Source organism: Rhamphochromis longiceps, linkage group LG17 (assembly GCF_057381845.1).
Source record: "Rhamphochromis longiceps isolate RC_006_pf linkage group LG17, R_longiceps_female_GT1.1, whole genome shotgun sequence".
Taxonomy (NCBI): Eukaryota; Metazoa; Chordata; class Actinopteri; order Cichliformes; family Cichlidae; genus Rhamphochromis; species Rhamphochromis longiceps.
This window is the reverse complement of record NC_140573.1, coordinates 26,502,214-26,516,925: the sequence shown is the minus strand read 5'-3', so window position 1 is coordinate 26,516,925 and position 14,712 is coordinate 26,502,214. Positions and strand designations below refer to the sequence as shown.

Below are 14,712 nucleotides of genomic sequence, written 5' to 3'. Positions count from 1 at the left end.
ATAGAGCTGCAGTTATGTGATTGGCTGAGTAGATATTTCTGTTAGCAAGCAGTTGAACAGTTTGTACCTAACAAAGTGGCCGTGTAAGTGCCTGAAGGCTTTTCGCTATGCTGAGGTGAAAGAATTCCTTCTAGAAGGACTGTTCCTGTCTAAGAAACACACTGAAAGTGTTCACACTAACATTTCGTTATGCCTTGTTCTCCCAAGACAAATCCCCTTAAGGCACTGTCAAATGAAACAGAACATCTTTTCACCAAATCTAAACAGAAAGGAGATGATATCCCTGTTTAAAGGCTCTTTCTGAGATCTCAGATTGAAATTTTTTGCTCTTTTTTAATGTAATGGAGGTTTATTATTGTTATCAAACATGTGTTCTGTCTGTTGAACGCATGATTCAGTACTTTGAGGACTCGGATATTTCAGAGCAACAACTGAGTACAGATATAATTGCATGTCGATTTTTAAAGTGGAGTTTCCCGCTGTCGACGAAGTTTCAACTTTGAGTAGCGCACATTTTTTGTAAACTGTCAAGTCATAACAAAAATAAGATGAAATGAACTGCTCAGTCATCGAAAGTTGCCCTCACCCTACCCAGGGATCAAGTTTCCCTGAAAGCAGGTTTTTCATCTGATCAGAGCTGGTTGGGTGAGTTATCGGGTGCCTAAGGGACTCTGTGGGACCTGCGTGAGAGAAGTTGTTGAGAAATGCCCTTGTGCCGAAGTGTTGCACTGTGACTGTGCAAATATCAAAGGGCCACTGAAGACGTGAAATCAGCGACACTGTTGCTGTTGACACAAGTCAGAGCTGCAGAGGTGTACAGGGACTTTAACAATCACATTTTCAAAGTCTCAAACTTCCACTCAACTCTCAAAGCAAAATACAAAGTTTTCAGTGAATTACAGAAAGCTCTTAAAGCAAGGAGTGGATGGATTTTCAAGGACAGGTCTGGACCCACCAGAGGGTCCAATTTGACCAACTGATGGCTAAAAAAAGTATGAAAACAGCAATGAAATTGTAAAAAATGAATTTTGATTGCTGAGTGGTGATGCAAAGCCAGCATAACTACACAGGGGTGAACAGAATTCTAGACCTAGAGACAGTGTTCAGATCATAAAGAAGTAAAATACGAATGTTTATTACAAAAGAAACTGTACATGTGAAGAGTTGTTGCTTTTGCACTGTTAAATATGTATGCACATGTTATGACAGCAGACCTTGCCCTTATTCTTGCGAAGCAGTTAATCATGCTTTTGTAACTGGGTGGCTCATCAAAGGGGAAAATGCTTCTTCTTTACACTTTTTCTTCTTACGGCAAGGTAATAAAAAGGCCCCAAAGCTAATCTAAAGAGCATAAATGCAGATCTTATACAAATGAAAATGTTTATCAAATTTCTATTCGACAATGGAACCGATCCTTTCCTTTCTTTACACTTATTAAAGAAAGGTAAGGAGGGCTTTGCAGTCATTTTACTGGTCTTGGCTAGTTTTTTGTAAAATAGATAGATAAATACTTTTCAAAATTATAGAAAATTATTGTCATATTCACAGTGAAGAAATATGTTCCCCTGTGCAATGACAACAAATGGCAAACAGAAAATATATATGTATCCACATACAAAATTAGATAAATTAGATAAACCAGCTAATGATTTAAAAACAACAGAAACAATTGTAAAAAAAAAAAAAAAAAATAATAATAATATGATAATTAAAACTGAAAAAAGATATAAATATATACAAGCAGAATAAAAGAATCTGAGCTGCTTGAAACTTTGTACACTTTACACAACTTACATATAAGGAAGCATGAAAATACAGAAATGTTATGATAAAAATAATTAACTATATTAACCTTTATCTTTATGGAAATATCGCCGATAAGTATTGTAAAAGCTTTAACAAATGACCTTAAACCCGAAAGCACCTGTGGGAACAGTAAAGAGTTATTACACAGCGCCCCTCCTCTGCTTCGGCTTTAGTCGGAAGTGTTCGCCCACTTTCGGGATTCAAGCCGGTGTTTTCAGAGGGGCAGAGCGAGCGCCGCGGGTCCCAGCTCCGCAGACTACAGCAGTTCATGTGAGAGCAGCTCGGGCACACCTGGTTGGACCGTGAAGAGCAGTTCAGCGACCGAGACAGCTCCACTCAGGTGGGTTTCTACCTGAATTTATACCTTTGTTGTTCTCTCGTCAACTTCTCCACACTCTGACTTTCTTCTTTCGGGCGGAAAGTTACCTTAGAGATAAACGGACTTTGTAAACTTTCTTTTTAAACAAAACCCGTCCTGCACGCTGAGTATCGCGAGGTGGAGGTGAAAACACCTCCATAATGAACAGCTAAGTTTACTTGTCCTGACTTTTTATTTTCATTCTACCTTTCAGCAGCTCCCGAGTTAATCGCTTGAGGAATGTGGTGCAATTAGGACAGCGACCGAGAGCTGAAAATTCATATCAACTTCAACTTTTAAGTTACTTTTTTTTTTCCTCCCTTCGACTTTGAACTTATCAGAAAAAAGGGATCATGGCCACAGGCGGATTCAAGTCAAGCGCCGCGACGGACTTTTTGGAGGAGTGGAAGGCAAAACGGGAGAAAATGAGAGCCAAAATGCTGGGGGACATTGCCGCAGCCACTGGTACTCCCTTGGGTGCCAGTAATACAAACAGCAGCCGCAACGCCGTTCCTCCTCCATCTCCTCCTCCTCTTCCTTCGGCCACCGAGTTCACCAACAACGGCAACCCGGACCGAAGCTCCTCCGCTGGGAACTGCCACCCCTCCTCCTACGCGGTTGCTCGGTCCTCCTCTGGCACTTCTCTAAAGAGGCCCGAGGAGGAAATGCACCACCCCGTGACACCCTCAGCCACGCCGGGAAGCAACCTGAAGAAGGCCCTGCCTCAGCCGGAGAAGACTCAGGACTCTACTCCCATGGCTTGCAACGACAGTGACAAGGAAAGCCCGTCACCCAGCAGCAAGGGCAAGGAGAAGAAGAGCACCGGGCCCAGCGCCAGGAAGGGAAAAGGACAGATCGAGAAGAGGAAGTTAAGGGAAAAGAGGAGATCCACAGGTGTCGTGAACATACCATCCAATGAGGTGAGTCGGGGGAAAAAGAGGGCAGCGATTCACCTTAGCATCAGAATGGGTATAATTTGGAGGCCCATTTTGGGATTGGTCATGTTTTTTCTCTATTGGGAATAAAAGTATTCCCAAAAAAGTATTAGTGAAAGTGAGCCTCTTGTATGTGGAAATAGGTGGATGCTTAATGCTTGTGCATTTTTATTTTTTGTAAGGAAATAGTGGCTTCTGTGTGTTGCACTTGAACACCACTTGCCTTCCTACACTCCAAATTCCTCCCATACATGTGTCTGGTTTAATCGAGCCTCTGCTGGAGAGAAATGAAAGCAGTTCTCAGATGGTGGGAGAGGGTGGAGGTGTACAGTATGTGTGCTGCACATTCATTGTTATTGGATTTAAATCATCTCGCACTCCTGGCCGATTCCTGTGGTTCAGACACATGCAGGAACTCTGATATGAAGCTTGGCCAACACTGAAAAAACACTCAAATTACACAGAAATTCTCGGAATAGATGCCCACCCTTTTGTTTTTTGTTGGTTTCTTTTTTGGTAAGGGGATGGTATTCTGACCACCTTTCATTCTCCTATTTGATAGCCACCCAGAACAATATGCCCCTGGGGCAGCACAACTTGGAGTTTGACCAGCCTGTCAGTTGGAGCCTCACATCCTGTTATTAGGTGCTCAGCAGTGCCGAGCAAAGCCGTTTGAAAACTGGTCACAAGCCAGGCTGTAATGCTGGGCTTCAGCACTCTGGGCTGCGCCAGATATGCTAGATTGAGCCCATAGGCAGCTCATTATGTAGTAAAGTGGGCGAACCGTCTATTATTGGGGGAGGTAGGAGGTGATCTGATGAGGTGGTGAGCTGATTTGTGTGAGTGGGGAAGAGGGAGAAAGAAGTGGAAGTGCTGTGGTCTGAGAAAGTTTGTAGAACTTCCTGAGGCAGGTCCTTATCCCGAAAAGTATAGTGAGTATGAGTATAAAAGATGGACGTACCTGCTGGTTTTGAATTCAGCTTTAAGTGTCCAATGAAAGAAACTGCAGGTTTTCTGTGCACTAGACTTGGGTGCTATGGTGATGCTGATGTTCTTGCAGTCCAACACTGTGCCCAGTGTGCTTGTAAACTATTTACATAACCTAATTCCTGTTAATGTTTTTTTAATTGTTATTTAAAAGTTAATTATGAACAGCTGAAGGCAGATCACTACATTTGTTAAATAAAATGACAAATACTATGCAGGTTTAAAAAAAGGTTCATTGCTGAAAGCATTTGTATTCATCTGACTCCACAACTCTGATTGGTAGGTTGTGATCATCATACTTTGTCAAGCGTCGTCACCTGGAGTTGGATAACAGTGATTAAACTGGTCCGCTTATCTTCCGTTAGCGGTGATCAAATGGAGACCTAAAGCCCAGGTGACTGCAGGCAGCCAAAGATCAATCTTTGACTTTTGTCTTCAGCTGCTGAAGTACCTCTGCTGGTAAATATAATGTGACAGATTTCCTGAATGGGAAGCCAAACTTTTCCTCAAGTCGGGCAATCAGAAACCTGCGTAACATGAGATTAATGCACGTGTTTCGCGTTATAGTTATGCCGGTGATTTCGAAGGAGCATCCCCGGGGACATTTTGACACGTGTCTGATGCTTTCGCAAACCCGTGCCAGTTATTCAGAAGGTCAGCAGGGTCAGACGGTTACCAGCTTAGACGATCGTATCTGTTTGGCAGCTATGTCAGTTATGTAAATGCATTTGTTGCAGTTAAAGAAAAGCGCTCGTGCACAGATCAGAGGACGCCATGATTCTTTGTACTTTGAGGCTTTTTTGTTTATTTCTGGGTACAGTGCTCTCATCTGCCTTCATGTATTTATCACATTTCAGTCATACTGCACGGAGCAGCTCGTCTTAAGGAAGTGCAATCAAACCAGATGATTACCGCGCCTGAGTTCAGTGAACCATTCCCAATCTCATCTGTTTTAGTGGGCTGAACCGAGCACGATGAAGCATAAACGCTCATTACTGAACTGGACTTTGGTTTGAGCACACTTGCCTGGTTTGAGTTCACCATTAAAGGGTGTACTCCTATAATCAACCTCCAGCATCTTAAATTTGTCTTGAGTATTTTCAGACTTCCTAAAGTTGCAGTTTGAAGTCATTTCCTGCACTGCCTCTGGTGCAGTAACCCCTTCAGGAAAAAGTAAAGATTTTCAATTACTGTATACCTCATTCACTCAAATATAACACTCAGATTCTACAAAAAATATAAAATTAAAGTTTTTTGATGTTGTATTGTTCTGTTTATTGATGAATTAGTGACGCTAGCTCCTACTTTTTTATCTGTATTGAAAAAAAAAAAAGTAGTGCTTTTGTTGTTTTAGTTTAATATTCTTCTTAATATTCTAAGTTTTTTGGCATTGTGTCACCATTTAAAAGTAATGTTTACCCAACTGTAAGTTTTATAATCCAGCTTTAATTATGGAAGCTTTATCTCATGGTTTGAGATCCTGTGAGCTTTGCACACAGATGGAAACACAAAAATCCAGAAACCGGTTGCCCGGCAGATGGACTCCTTTTGTGAAAAGTTTTCTCTTTTCTCCTCCTGTTGGATTGGGGGGGGGGACGACGACACACCAAACTATGCAAATGAAGACTTGCTCACACAAGCTGCCTTTGTGATGTGAATATTAGTGGACAGGTGTGAATAGAGATGCCTGGGATTATCTCCCCGCTCGTTCTGTGCAGCATAATAGCTGCTGAGCGGGATTTCATAGCATCCTGGGAACCCAATCTTCTGCCTGTTGAGGCCATAATGGCCCGATAAAAGCTCCCAGCTCTGCATTGCATCAGTCAGTACCTCGTCCAGCGAGCCGGGACGGTATCTCCTTTCTCTCACCCTGCTCACTCCTGCGGGTCCGAGGGCATTGTTGCCGATGCTGACCTTTGACCTGCACAGCACATTGTATGTGTCTGAGGAATGCGAAAACAAGAGTTTAGATTCAGTGAGTTCTCTCATCTTAAAATGTTTTGGGTTGTGATGTAAGCACGTTTCCCATCAGGTCACGCTGCCTGCAGTCTTGTGGTGATGAGTCATGTCGCTCATTGTGCCGTTGCTTTTTAAAAAAAATGCATGACCTCTGAGAGTTATGAGGTTGTGGTCTGCCGCTCCAGCCAGTGAACTTTGTGTTTCATGTACATGACTGAGTCTGCTCCACAAACACTGCTGGGGAGCGTGGAGCTATCCGGCCCCTCGCAGCTATTTGTCTGCAGCGTCATTGAAAAGGAGGTCAACAGGTTTAAGGTGCAATGCTGGACCGAGTGCTCACGCAGTTAACACTCTGGCGATGGGATGATACAGGAGACAAGAGGGCTCCCTGTTTAACTTAGTTATTTGTGACACCACAGAGTTGTTAATACACTTTAGGCTTCGTACAAACTCATGTTAACCTGTTAACACATGAACCAGACATGACTAATTAAAATTAAACTAAACTAGGTTGTAGGAAAAATGTGTTTTCAACTGAAAATGGCTCAAAAGAACCAATTACAATGATATTATGCACTTGCAACTAGTCTTTCGATTTAATCCTAGTCAGTTTGGCCAAATTCACCTGTGCAACAATGATGAAATGATAAGGGAAGCATCTGCTTATTAAGATTGAGATTTCTTAACTCTTCCTTCACTGAAGCTAATAAATGCTAAACTAAAGATTTCTAAAGAAAGCAACTCTTCCAAACAAGCCATACTTGTTCCGTCTTTTTCTTGGCTGTCACGAAGATTAATGTTTTACATGCTGAGGCGCGTAGAGTCTGCGATGATGATGATTATTATTATTATTATTATTTTCTCCAGGTATTGCACAGTCTGGGTGTGACCTAGGTGTGAATTTGTGGGGACGCCCACTCCTGGGAAAGTTGTGACATCATGTTCATTCACACCTGAATGTTCCAGCTCTACAAACTGCCAAAATTTTTGCTTTTATAGAGGTGCTCACGCTTCCAGGTGATCGGTTAATTCAGGACAGTTGACTAGTAGCACCTGGTTGCTACTTAATATCTTGATTTCTATGGCAGCAGTAAGGGTGTACTTAGGTTTCCTGCACTACCAGTCAGGAGCAACTTGTGAAATGGCACCTGCAGCAAATGCAGGTTTAGCAACAGACCTGTTGTGAATATGTGGAAAAACACAGAGATATTTTGTGTTTGCATCACATGACACATTACTGAGAACTAAAAATGGTGCAGACAAAAGGACACACCTCAAACTGAGCTAATCAGCACATCAGTCACAGGCATCCAGAGCTGCACAGAGTTCACGGAGAGCGAGCTGTAGTCTATTCAAACACTTCATCTGAATTCCTTCCACATGGAAATTTCACCAAAAATCCATGTGCGTGTCAGGATACACAATAAAACTGTTTCAGGATAAAGTGTATATCTGCTCTCACAGATACAGTCTGCACTGACATTAATCAGCAAATACCTTAAATTCAAACACCCCTGCCTTGTTTGTTCCCAAATTAGTTTCTGCTCCATTTTGTTCTTTGGTGAAGTTCATTGAAGGGTGAAAGTTTGGAGAAGGGCCATGCTGAGGGCAGACGTTTGGTTCCTTCCAACCCAAATCCAGATGCAGAGAAAATGTTTAAAATTGGTTTCACAGAATGGATGAAGATCAGCAGATTTTTTTTTTTCTTTTAACATATTTGAGGAAAAACTGAAAATAGAGCATGTGACCTTATAAAACATTACAAGGAAAATAGGCAGTTTTTGCTCAGCACAACATCGCCATCATCACCATCACCATGGTGATCAAGCCATAATTTTTATGCTAGAAAATGACATTTAACAGATTTAAAATTTCATAAAAATCAGTTAACGGATCAAGATGAGAATTGTGACAAAATATCTATAAAGTTTCTTTCCTCTGTAGAATCAATGCATATAAAACTTTTCACTGCACGCTTCACTGCCGGACAATTTCCTTGCTCTTATTTTGAAAGTTAAAGTGACTTGGCTAGCTTTGGTCCTTATGTTTCCTTCCTTACAAGGTGGGCAGTTTACTAATGTGCCAGTCTTAAGTATTATTTAGCTGCCTCTCCAGTGAGTTGGGCAAACTCCAGGTCTATGTTCTTGTCCATGTTCTGTTTTTAAAAAACGGTTAAGAAAATAGGTTTATAATTGCTATGCAAGTTATCTGGTCATTGCCGGCTGCAGTCCAAGACCGTTGAGTTAACTTTCATCTGCATAACAAATGGAGTCACAGTTGGGAAAGTTGCTGATATTTCTCTTTGAATAAAGTTTTGGTTGTTTTGTGGAAATGAATGCAAACTGCCACAAACAGAATTTAAACTTTAAATTTAAAAGAATCTTTGACTTTTGGCTCTTCAAGCTCGTTATAGTTGAAGTGACCTAAAATGTGCAGTTCAGTAAATGCAAGGCACAAAAAAGTTGGCTAAAGTTTAAAGCTGCAATAAACTGACAGTAGAAATTAAAGTCTGCAGTAGTTTGCTTATTAAAGGCTCTCAGTTCACAGCTGGACAAAAGCATGCAAGAATGTAAATTTGCATGGGGTGGAGTGTGCTTCACTTGGTGTTTAAAACCTTCTCCAAACAAGGTCACATCATCACAGTAAATACCACAGGGATTTTATCATAGGCTTAGGTAAGCATTGGGCTATTTGGGCCGGGTGTTTTGTTTCCTCCTTTTCATTTGTTGGTTGAACAGCAGGAATGCTAACCTGTTTAATTAAAGCACGTGTTCGTAAAAGTGAAGTTCCTCCAAGCGAGAAGCACCAGTTTCCAAGGAGAGCATTGTGAATTGTTTACAAAAGCCCTTGTCTGTGGCCTCAGCAAAGGAAGGAGCTGATCTGCTTCCACGATGAAGTCTTTACCAACCCACCAGGCACCTATCAACACCACATAAAGCACACAGCACCCTTGTAATGGGCTGTGACACATGGGTTAGCTCAGTTTGTAAGACTGTTACATAAATGCTTGCTCCCATTAAAGTGACCTCTGACCAGGTGAGCAGCCATTATGCTGTCAGAAGGCATCAGATCAGTGTTAAACAGGCTGTGAGATGGAAATGTTACTGTGTGTGTGTGTGTGTGTGTGTGTGTACATTTATAACTTGGTCTTTGGTCAGAGAATTTATGACTGTTTGTACAGTTAAAATCATTGATAAATCATTAAAAGAAACCAAAAGGATTTTAAACAGAATGTTTAAAGTCCTGAAAGTAGAATGAGTGTATAAATTTGTGTACTTTCAAACAGACGGCAGTAACACTTTGCTACTGATTCATATCTGCTTACATTTAGGAGATGGGTGTAAAGAAACCACATGTACTTTCTCGTACAACTGGCCATCAACAAATCTTCCAAATAGATTTTTTGTTTTTGTCCCCCCCCCCCCCCCCCCCCCCCCCCCGCCTTAGTTTGCTTAGAGCGGCGGTGTCAAACATAAGGCCCGGGGGCCAGAATTGAGGGCCATTCTGGCCCACTGGCTCAACCTGGATTTGAAAAACGTGAAAGAGGACATTCATTTTACACTTTAAACTGCGTTTTCTTAAGTTTTATAGCCTTTTCTACTGATAAAGATAAACACTTTTAAAATGGATAAACCATTAAATAACAAGGTTCCTGTTTTCCCACTGTCTGCTATAGAAATGTTTGATTTTTAACAGCAGGTTCACAAAAAACAGAGCTAAAAATGTCTTTGCAATTAGTAAAAAAACTATAGATTTTTAATTTCAGAACGGTGAGCTCAATGAGCTAACAGAAGTATTCTGTAAATTTACATATGTCTTAAAATTTAGGGCCAAAGCAGCATTTCTTTATCATGTGGAAAAACTGAGATGTTTTAAATTGCACTTCTTTTAATATACATATATTAAAATATCTCAGATTGATTCCATGAGATATTTTCACTGGTCCAGCCCACTTGGGATCAAAGTGGGCTGTATGTGGCCAACGATGTAAAATGAGTTTGGCGCCCCTGGTTTGGAGGGTGTAACACTCTTGTTTACCACAGGTCTGATTGCTTTATCTTGATTAGATCATTAACAAAAAGTAAACTCTGTTATTTTGGTACGTTCAGCTCAGCCGTTAACTGAATGTAAACTCTTACCAGAGAGTACATTGTGGACATTTGTTATGAGACTTTGGGCTTGGTTTCAAAAATGGGATAAAACTTCAAACTCTCTTGGCGGAATTACTTGTTGTGAGAACAAATAAAACAAAAACAAACAAATTGAGGGGAAAAAAGGTCACAAAGCAAGTAAAATTACAACCTTATATGAAACCATCCATCTATCATTACTGGTAGGAGAGCCATATTGGATTATCAAGCACTGTACGACTGCAAATTCTGCCATATATAATTACATAAATGACCATACATGACAGTTTCACTCTGCTTGAGAGGGACAAAACACAAGAATTGTGACTGACTTAAAACTGCAAGATGTCACTAAAAATTGGACCATCCCGTTAGTAGTCTGTTCATTTCAGACATTAAAAGATCACTTGCCTTTTCAGTTTGACATTTACTTTTGGAGTTTTGCTGCAATCTGCACACAAAGTTCAAACTATCTTTTATCTAGGTCACTGCTCTTTAGTTATGTGGGTTCAGGGACTTTGTAGATTATTACTGAAGAACGACATACCCCCTGCGCAGCGTGCACAGGAATGCACGGTCATGCAGAATCAGTCTAAATCTTGTGAGGTGAAAGCCACCCTGCATGTTTGCCTGGAGGCCGGCTCGGCTATAAGTCGAGACCTCACTGAACTTTCTCACAAATGTGATCAGATGTAGGTGATACAATCAGCCTGAGCACTGATGTCCATTGATGCAGATTTGTTTTTACACACAGTGAAACGTGTTGATTCTGCTTGAGAGTCTTCTGCCATCTTTCTGGCTAATCTTTAACTCTTGAGTGTGCGTATATCCAGGATGGAGAAGTTTGCGATCAATTGACGTATTGTTGTATTCGTGTCAGCCTGGAATTTCAAAACAAGCTGCTGAATAGAGCAGAAAATGATCAATGGTGTGGCGTTTGTACTGGTCAAATGTGGTAAAGGCCGTTTAACTGAGTACCCACCATCCATAAGCCATGCAAGTGTTTAACAGAATCCATCCTGACTGTTTTCTCTGCAGGCACAAAATGATGTCAGAGTGAATAGCCTCGTCCTCATCTGACCTTCGGTTCGGGACATTGTTTTGGCTTTAAAGTTCACGTCTCTCTCTTTACTCAGTAATTTTGCACCTTTTTGTTTGACATTTATATCAGCGTATTGCAGAGCCTATGTCATAATTCATTTCCTTTATTTTTGTCTTCATTACCAGCATTTAAGCTGAGAAAACAAACAAGATCTGGTGTGTGTTACAGTAACTGGCATGCAGTTTATAAAAGTGCACTTTGTTTTTGTGTGCGTGGAGGCACGCACAGATAAACGATAATCGGTTTCATGCTTCCGCTTCTTAGAAACAAGCCTCCCTCCGTTGTGTAGTTGTTGGGGATCACTCTGTACTTTGCTGCAGGGGATCTCGCTGGTTTGACCACATGCGGACACACATACAGCGCTAACCTAGCAGGGGGTGTTAAGAAACAAAATTGGGGACCAAACGAGGAGGCGAATGTTGTGACTTGGTGCGTCTGCAGTGTGTAACCTACTTGTCGGACATTCCTGTGTGTTTGCTGACGACTGTGGGGAATTTGTGAGTCAGCCCTAATCAGGCCGCTCTGTGTAGGCATTTGGGAGCTCGTCTGTTTGTATTCATTAAAGTAGAATTACTTGGAGACCCCAGCCTCCCTTTCCCACTCTCTTCTATTTTAGAGTCTGGGTCACATTTTGTAGCTTCTGAATCCTTTGGTCTGTGCTCTACATTGACAAGATATTTCAGACTACCTTTTTCCTGTATGGTATTTGGTATTTGGTATTTATTTATTTATTGTCATTGTCAAGAACAATGAAATTGCGTTTGGGGCTTCCATACAACCCAAAAAAAAGAAGAAAATAATAAATACCCCTTAAAACCCAAGTGTACATATTTAACCCAGTGTGACTCCAATGCAATAAGACAATCCTTAGCAATAATGTTCGTAGAAATTCAGACAAAGACCTGAGAAACATGACAAAATACAACAATGCAACCCATTCAATATTATTGTACTGTGAGATATGATATCAGATATGATAGTTATCTATTTAAGAAAGAGGGGGGGGGGCAGGAGGGGGAAGAGAATAAAGATATGATGCACCAATGCAGACCAGTTCATTGCTATTAAGAAGTTGGATATGGTTATTGTCCGTGAGAGGGGGGCAGAGAGTTCAGGAGCCTCACAGCCTGTGGATACAGGCTGTTGGCCAGTCTGGATGTTCTGGCCTGTATAGACCTGTACCTTCTCCCTGAGGGCAGCAGATGGAAAAGGTGGCGCGCAGGGTGATGTTGGTCCCGCAGGATACTGTGCACCCTCCTCAGACAGCGAGTGGGGAAGATATTACTGATCTCTGGCAGACTTGTTCCAATAATTCTGCCAGCTTCTTTCACCACCCGCTGGAGTGCTTGCTGATCGGCCTTGGTGCAGCTGGGGAACCACACTAGAAATCCATACGTCAGAACGCTGCTGATGGCACAGTTGTAGAAGTTCAACATCAGAGATCTGGGAATGTGTGCGCTCCGCAGTCTCCTCAGGTAGTAGAGGCGCTGTTGGGCCTTCCGTACAACTGAGGTGATATGGTTGCCCCAGGACAGGTCCTCGGTCACAGTTACCCCCAAGAATTTAAAACTGCTCACCCTCTCCACCGCCTCACTGCCAATGAAGAGAGGCAGATGGTTGTTATGACCCCTCTTCCGGAAATCTACAATGATCTCCTTGGTCTTTTTGGTGTTTAAGACCAAGTTATTGTCGTGGCACCATGACTCTAGTTGTTGCACCTCTGTCCTAGTTTGTCTCATCATTGTTGGATATAAGTCCGAGCACTGTAGTGTCATCTGCAAACTTAACAATGAGATTGGACGCGCAGGAGGAAATACAGTCATGGGTGAAGAGTATTGCACGGTTTAATGTTGCCTTAAAGTTAGGAGAGATGCAGTGTCTCTTTTTAAATGGACAGATTTTACATTTCCTCAGTTCAGTTGTGCAGCGTTGTTTGGTCTTTTTGATATTAGGTTAAAGTAGCTAGCATGATGTTTAATCACGCCATACAAACTGATGCAAGCTCCAACTGAAGTAGCAATGGAAAAATGTAAACAGGCATGTGCTATAATACTGATTGCATAATTATTTGTGCTGTTTCTTATGTACGTTAGAGAATTCAGAAAAGGCTCAGTCACAGTACAGCATCTTTGGAAAAGAGAGTTTATTACAGAGAAATGTCTCTTTCCAAAATAAAAGCTATGCTATCCGCTTCTTCTGGGCTATATTCTCAGCAGCATATTAAACATATCAGGTCCCCATAAGGAGAATCATGTGCTAACAGCTGTCTAAATGACTCGGGTAAAGTTTGTAGCATGCCTGCTTGTTGTTTTTGTCTGCTTCCACTTGTCTTTGCACTAGGATGATGTCGGTGTAAATGTGCAGTCATATTTGTTGTGTTCCCACTAGTGCTGTCAGCGTAAATCTCGTTGAAATGACGTTAACGCCACAACACGGCAAATCTCCGTTAACGAGCTACCGCCGATCGCCCCGTGCGTGGGGCTGGACGGCTAACACACTAGCTCCCACCCATGTAATTGAGCATTGCGTGGCACATCCAACATACAGTTTTACTTTAGTCCATGACGCGCTTACCTTCAGGGTCATACGTCACATGAAAACCAAAATAATTCCAAACGCCACATCTGAATGAGGGTGGGGGAGGTTCAATTTGCCATGTTGCAAGGAGAGCTTAACTTCTGTCTGGCTAGCTTGCCCTGCGCTCAGTGAATCTGCGTTCGACTACTCCGCCTAGGCTGCACTGTCGAGCGCAGATCCACTGAGCGCTCAACACAGACAGCATCGTCCGAAGGAAAGTTGATAAAATAAATTAAAAATTTTGTATTGTTCGATACATATGCGTACCGAACCGAAAGCACTGTATCGAACGGTTCAATATCGATACGAGTATCTGTGCACCCCTACTTATTAGTGTAGCTAGGTATTTACAGAAAATGCCTAAACAGCACAGACTCCGACATAAAAGCAGAGAGGAAATACTGCACATAGTTTCTAAAAGTTCAGCTCAATCTTCAACAAACTTTCCGGTTTTTTATAGTTTGAGAAAAGTCCAATCAAGTTCATGTTTTCAAAACTTCCCAGAACAGAACAGTTCTTGGATGTTAAAAGCACTTCCAGGATTGTTAGCAGCTTTGCTGTGAATGTGGAAGTAAGGAAGCAGTGGATCTCAAAGTTAAAGATTTAACTGCAAGTGTAAAGTTGCACCTCTGTTAGTTTTCAGATGCCAAAGACTCAACTAGTAATGTATCCTTTCAGCAGGTTTTGTTATCATCTCATCACTTAAGTCTCAAAAGTATTTAAAATTTAAAATATCAAAGTACACTTTGGCTGAAATGAGCCCAGCCTCATTCATGATTCGACCAGAGACAGCCATAGCTCTGCTCACGCTGTGGTTTTATTGCATTGGGGACAATAAGCCTCAGTTATATTTGCATG

General features: G+C 41.7%; 1 protein-coding gene across 3 annotated transcripts in view; it reads left to right on the top strand.

The window, feature by feature from the left end:
* Nucleotides 1-1,990: 1,990 nt before the first annotated feature.
* pawr (PRKC, apoptosis, WT1, regulator) overlaps nucleotides 1,991-14,712 on the top strand; it is a 68,754-nt gene continuing 56,032 nt past the window's right edge. Inside the window, exons 1-2 of one of the 3 annotated variants that reach the window (XM_085387696.1) lie at nucleotides 1,991-2,146; nucleotides 2,506-3,084. In XM_085387696.1, coding sequence (XP_085243822.1) covers nucleotides 2,518-3,084 — 567 coding nt within the window. In that variant the 5' untranslated portion in view covers nucleotides 1,991-2,146; nucleotides 2,506-2,517. Of the gene's footprint in view, nucleotides 2,147-2,378; nucleotides 3,085-14,712 lie in introns of all 3 variants that reach the window. The other 2 variants (XM_085387694.1, XM_085387695.1) reach the window with 2 other exon arrangements.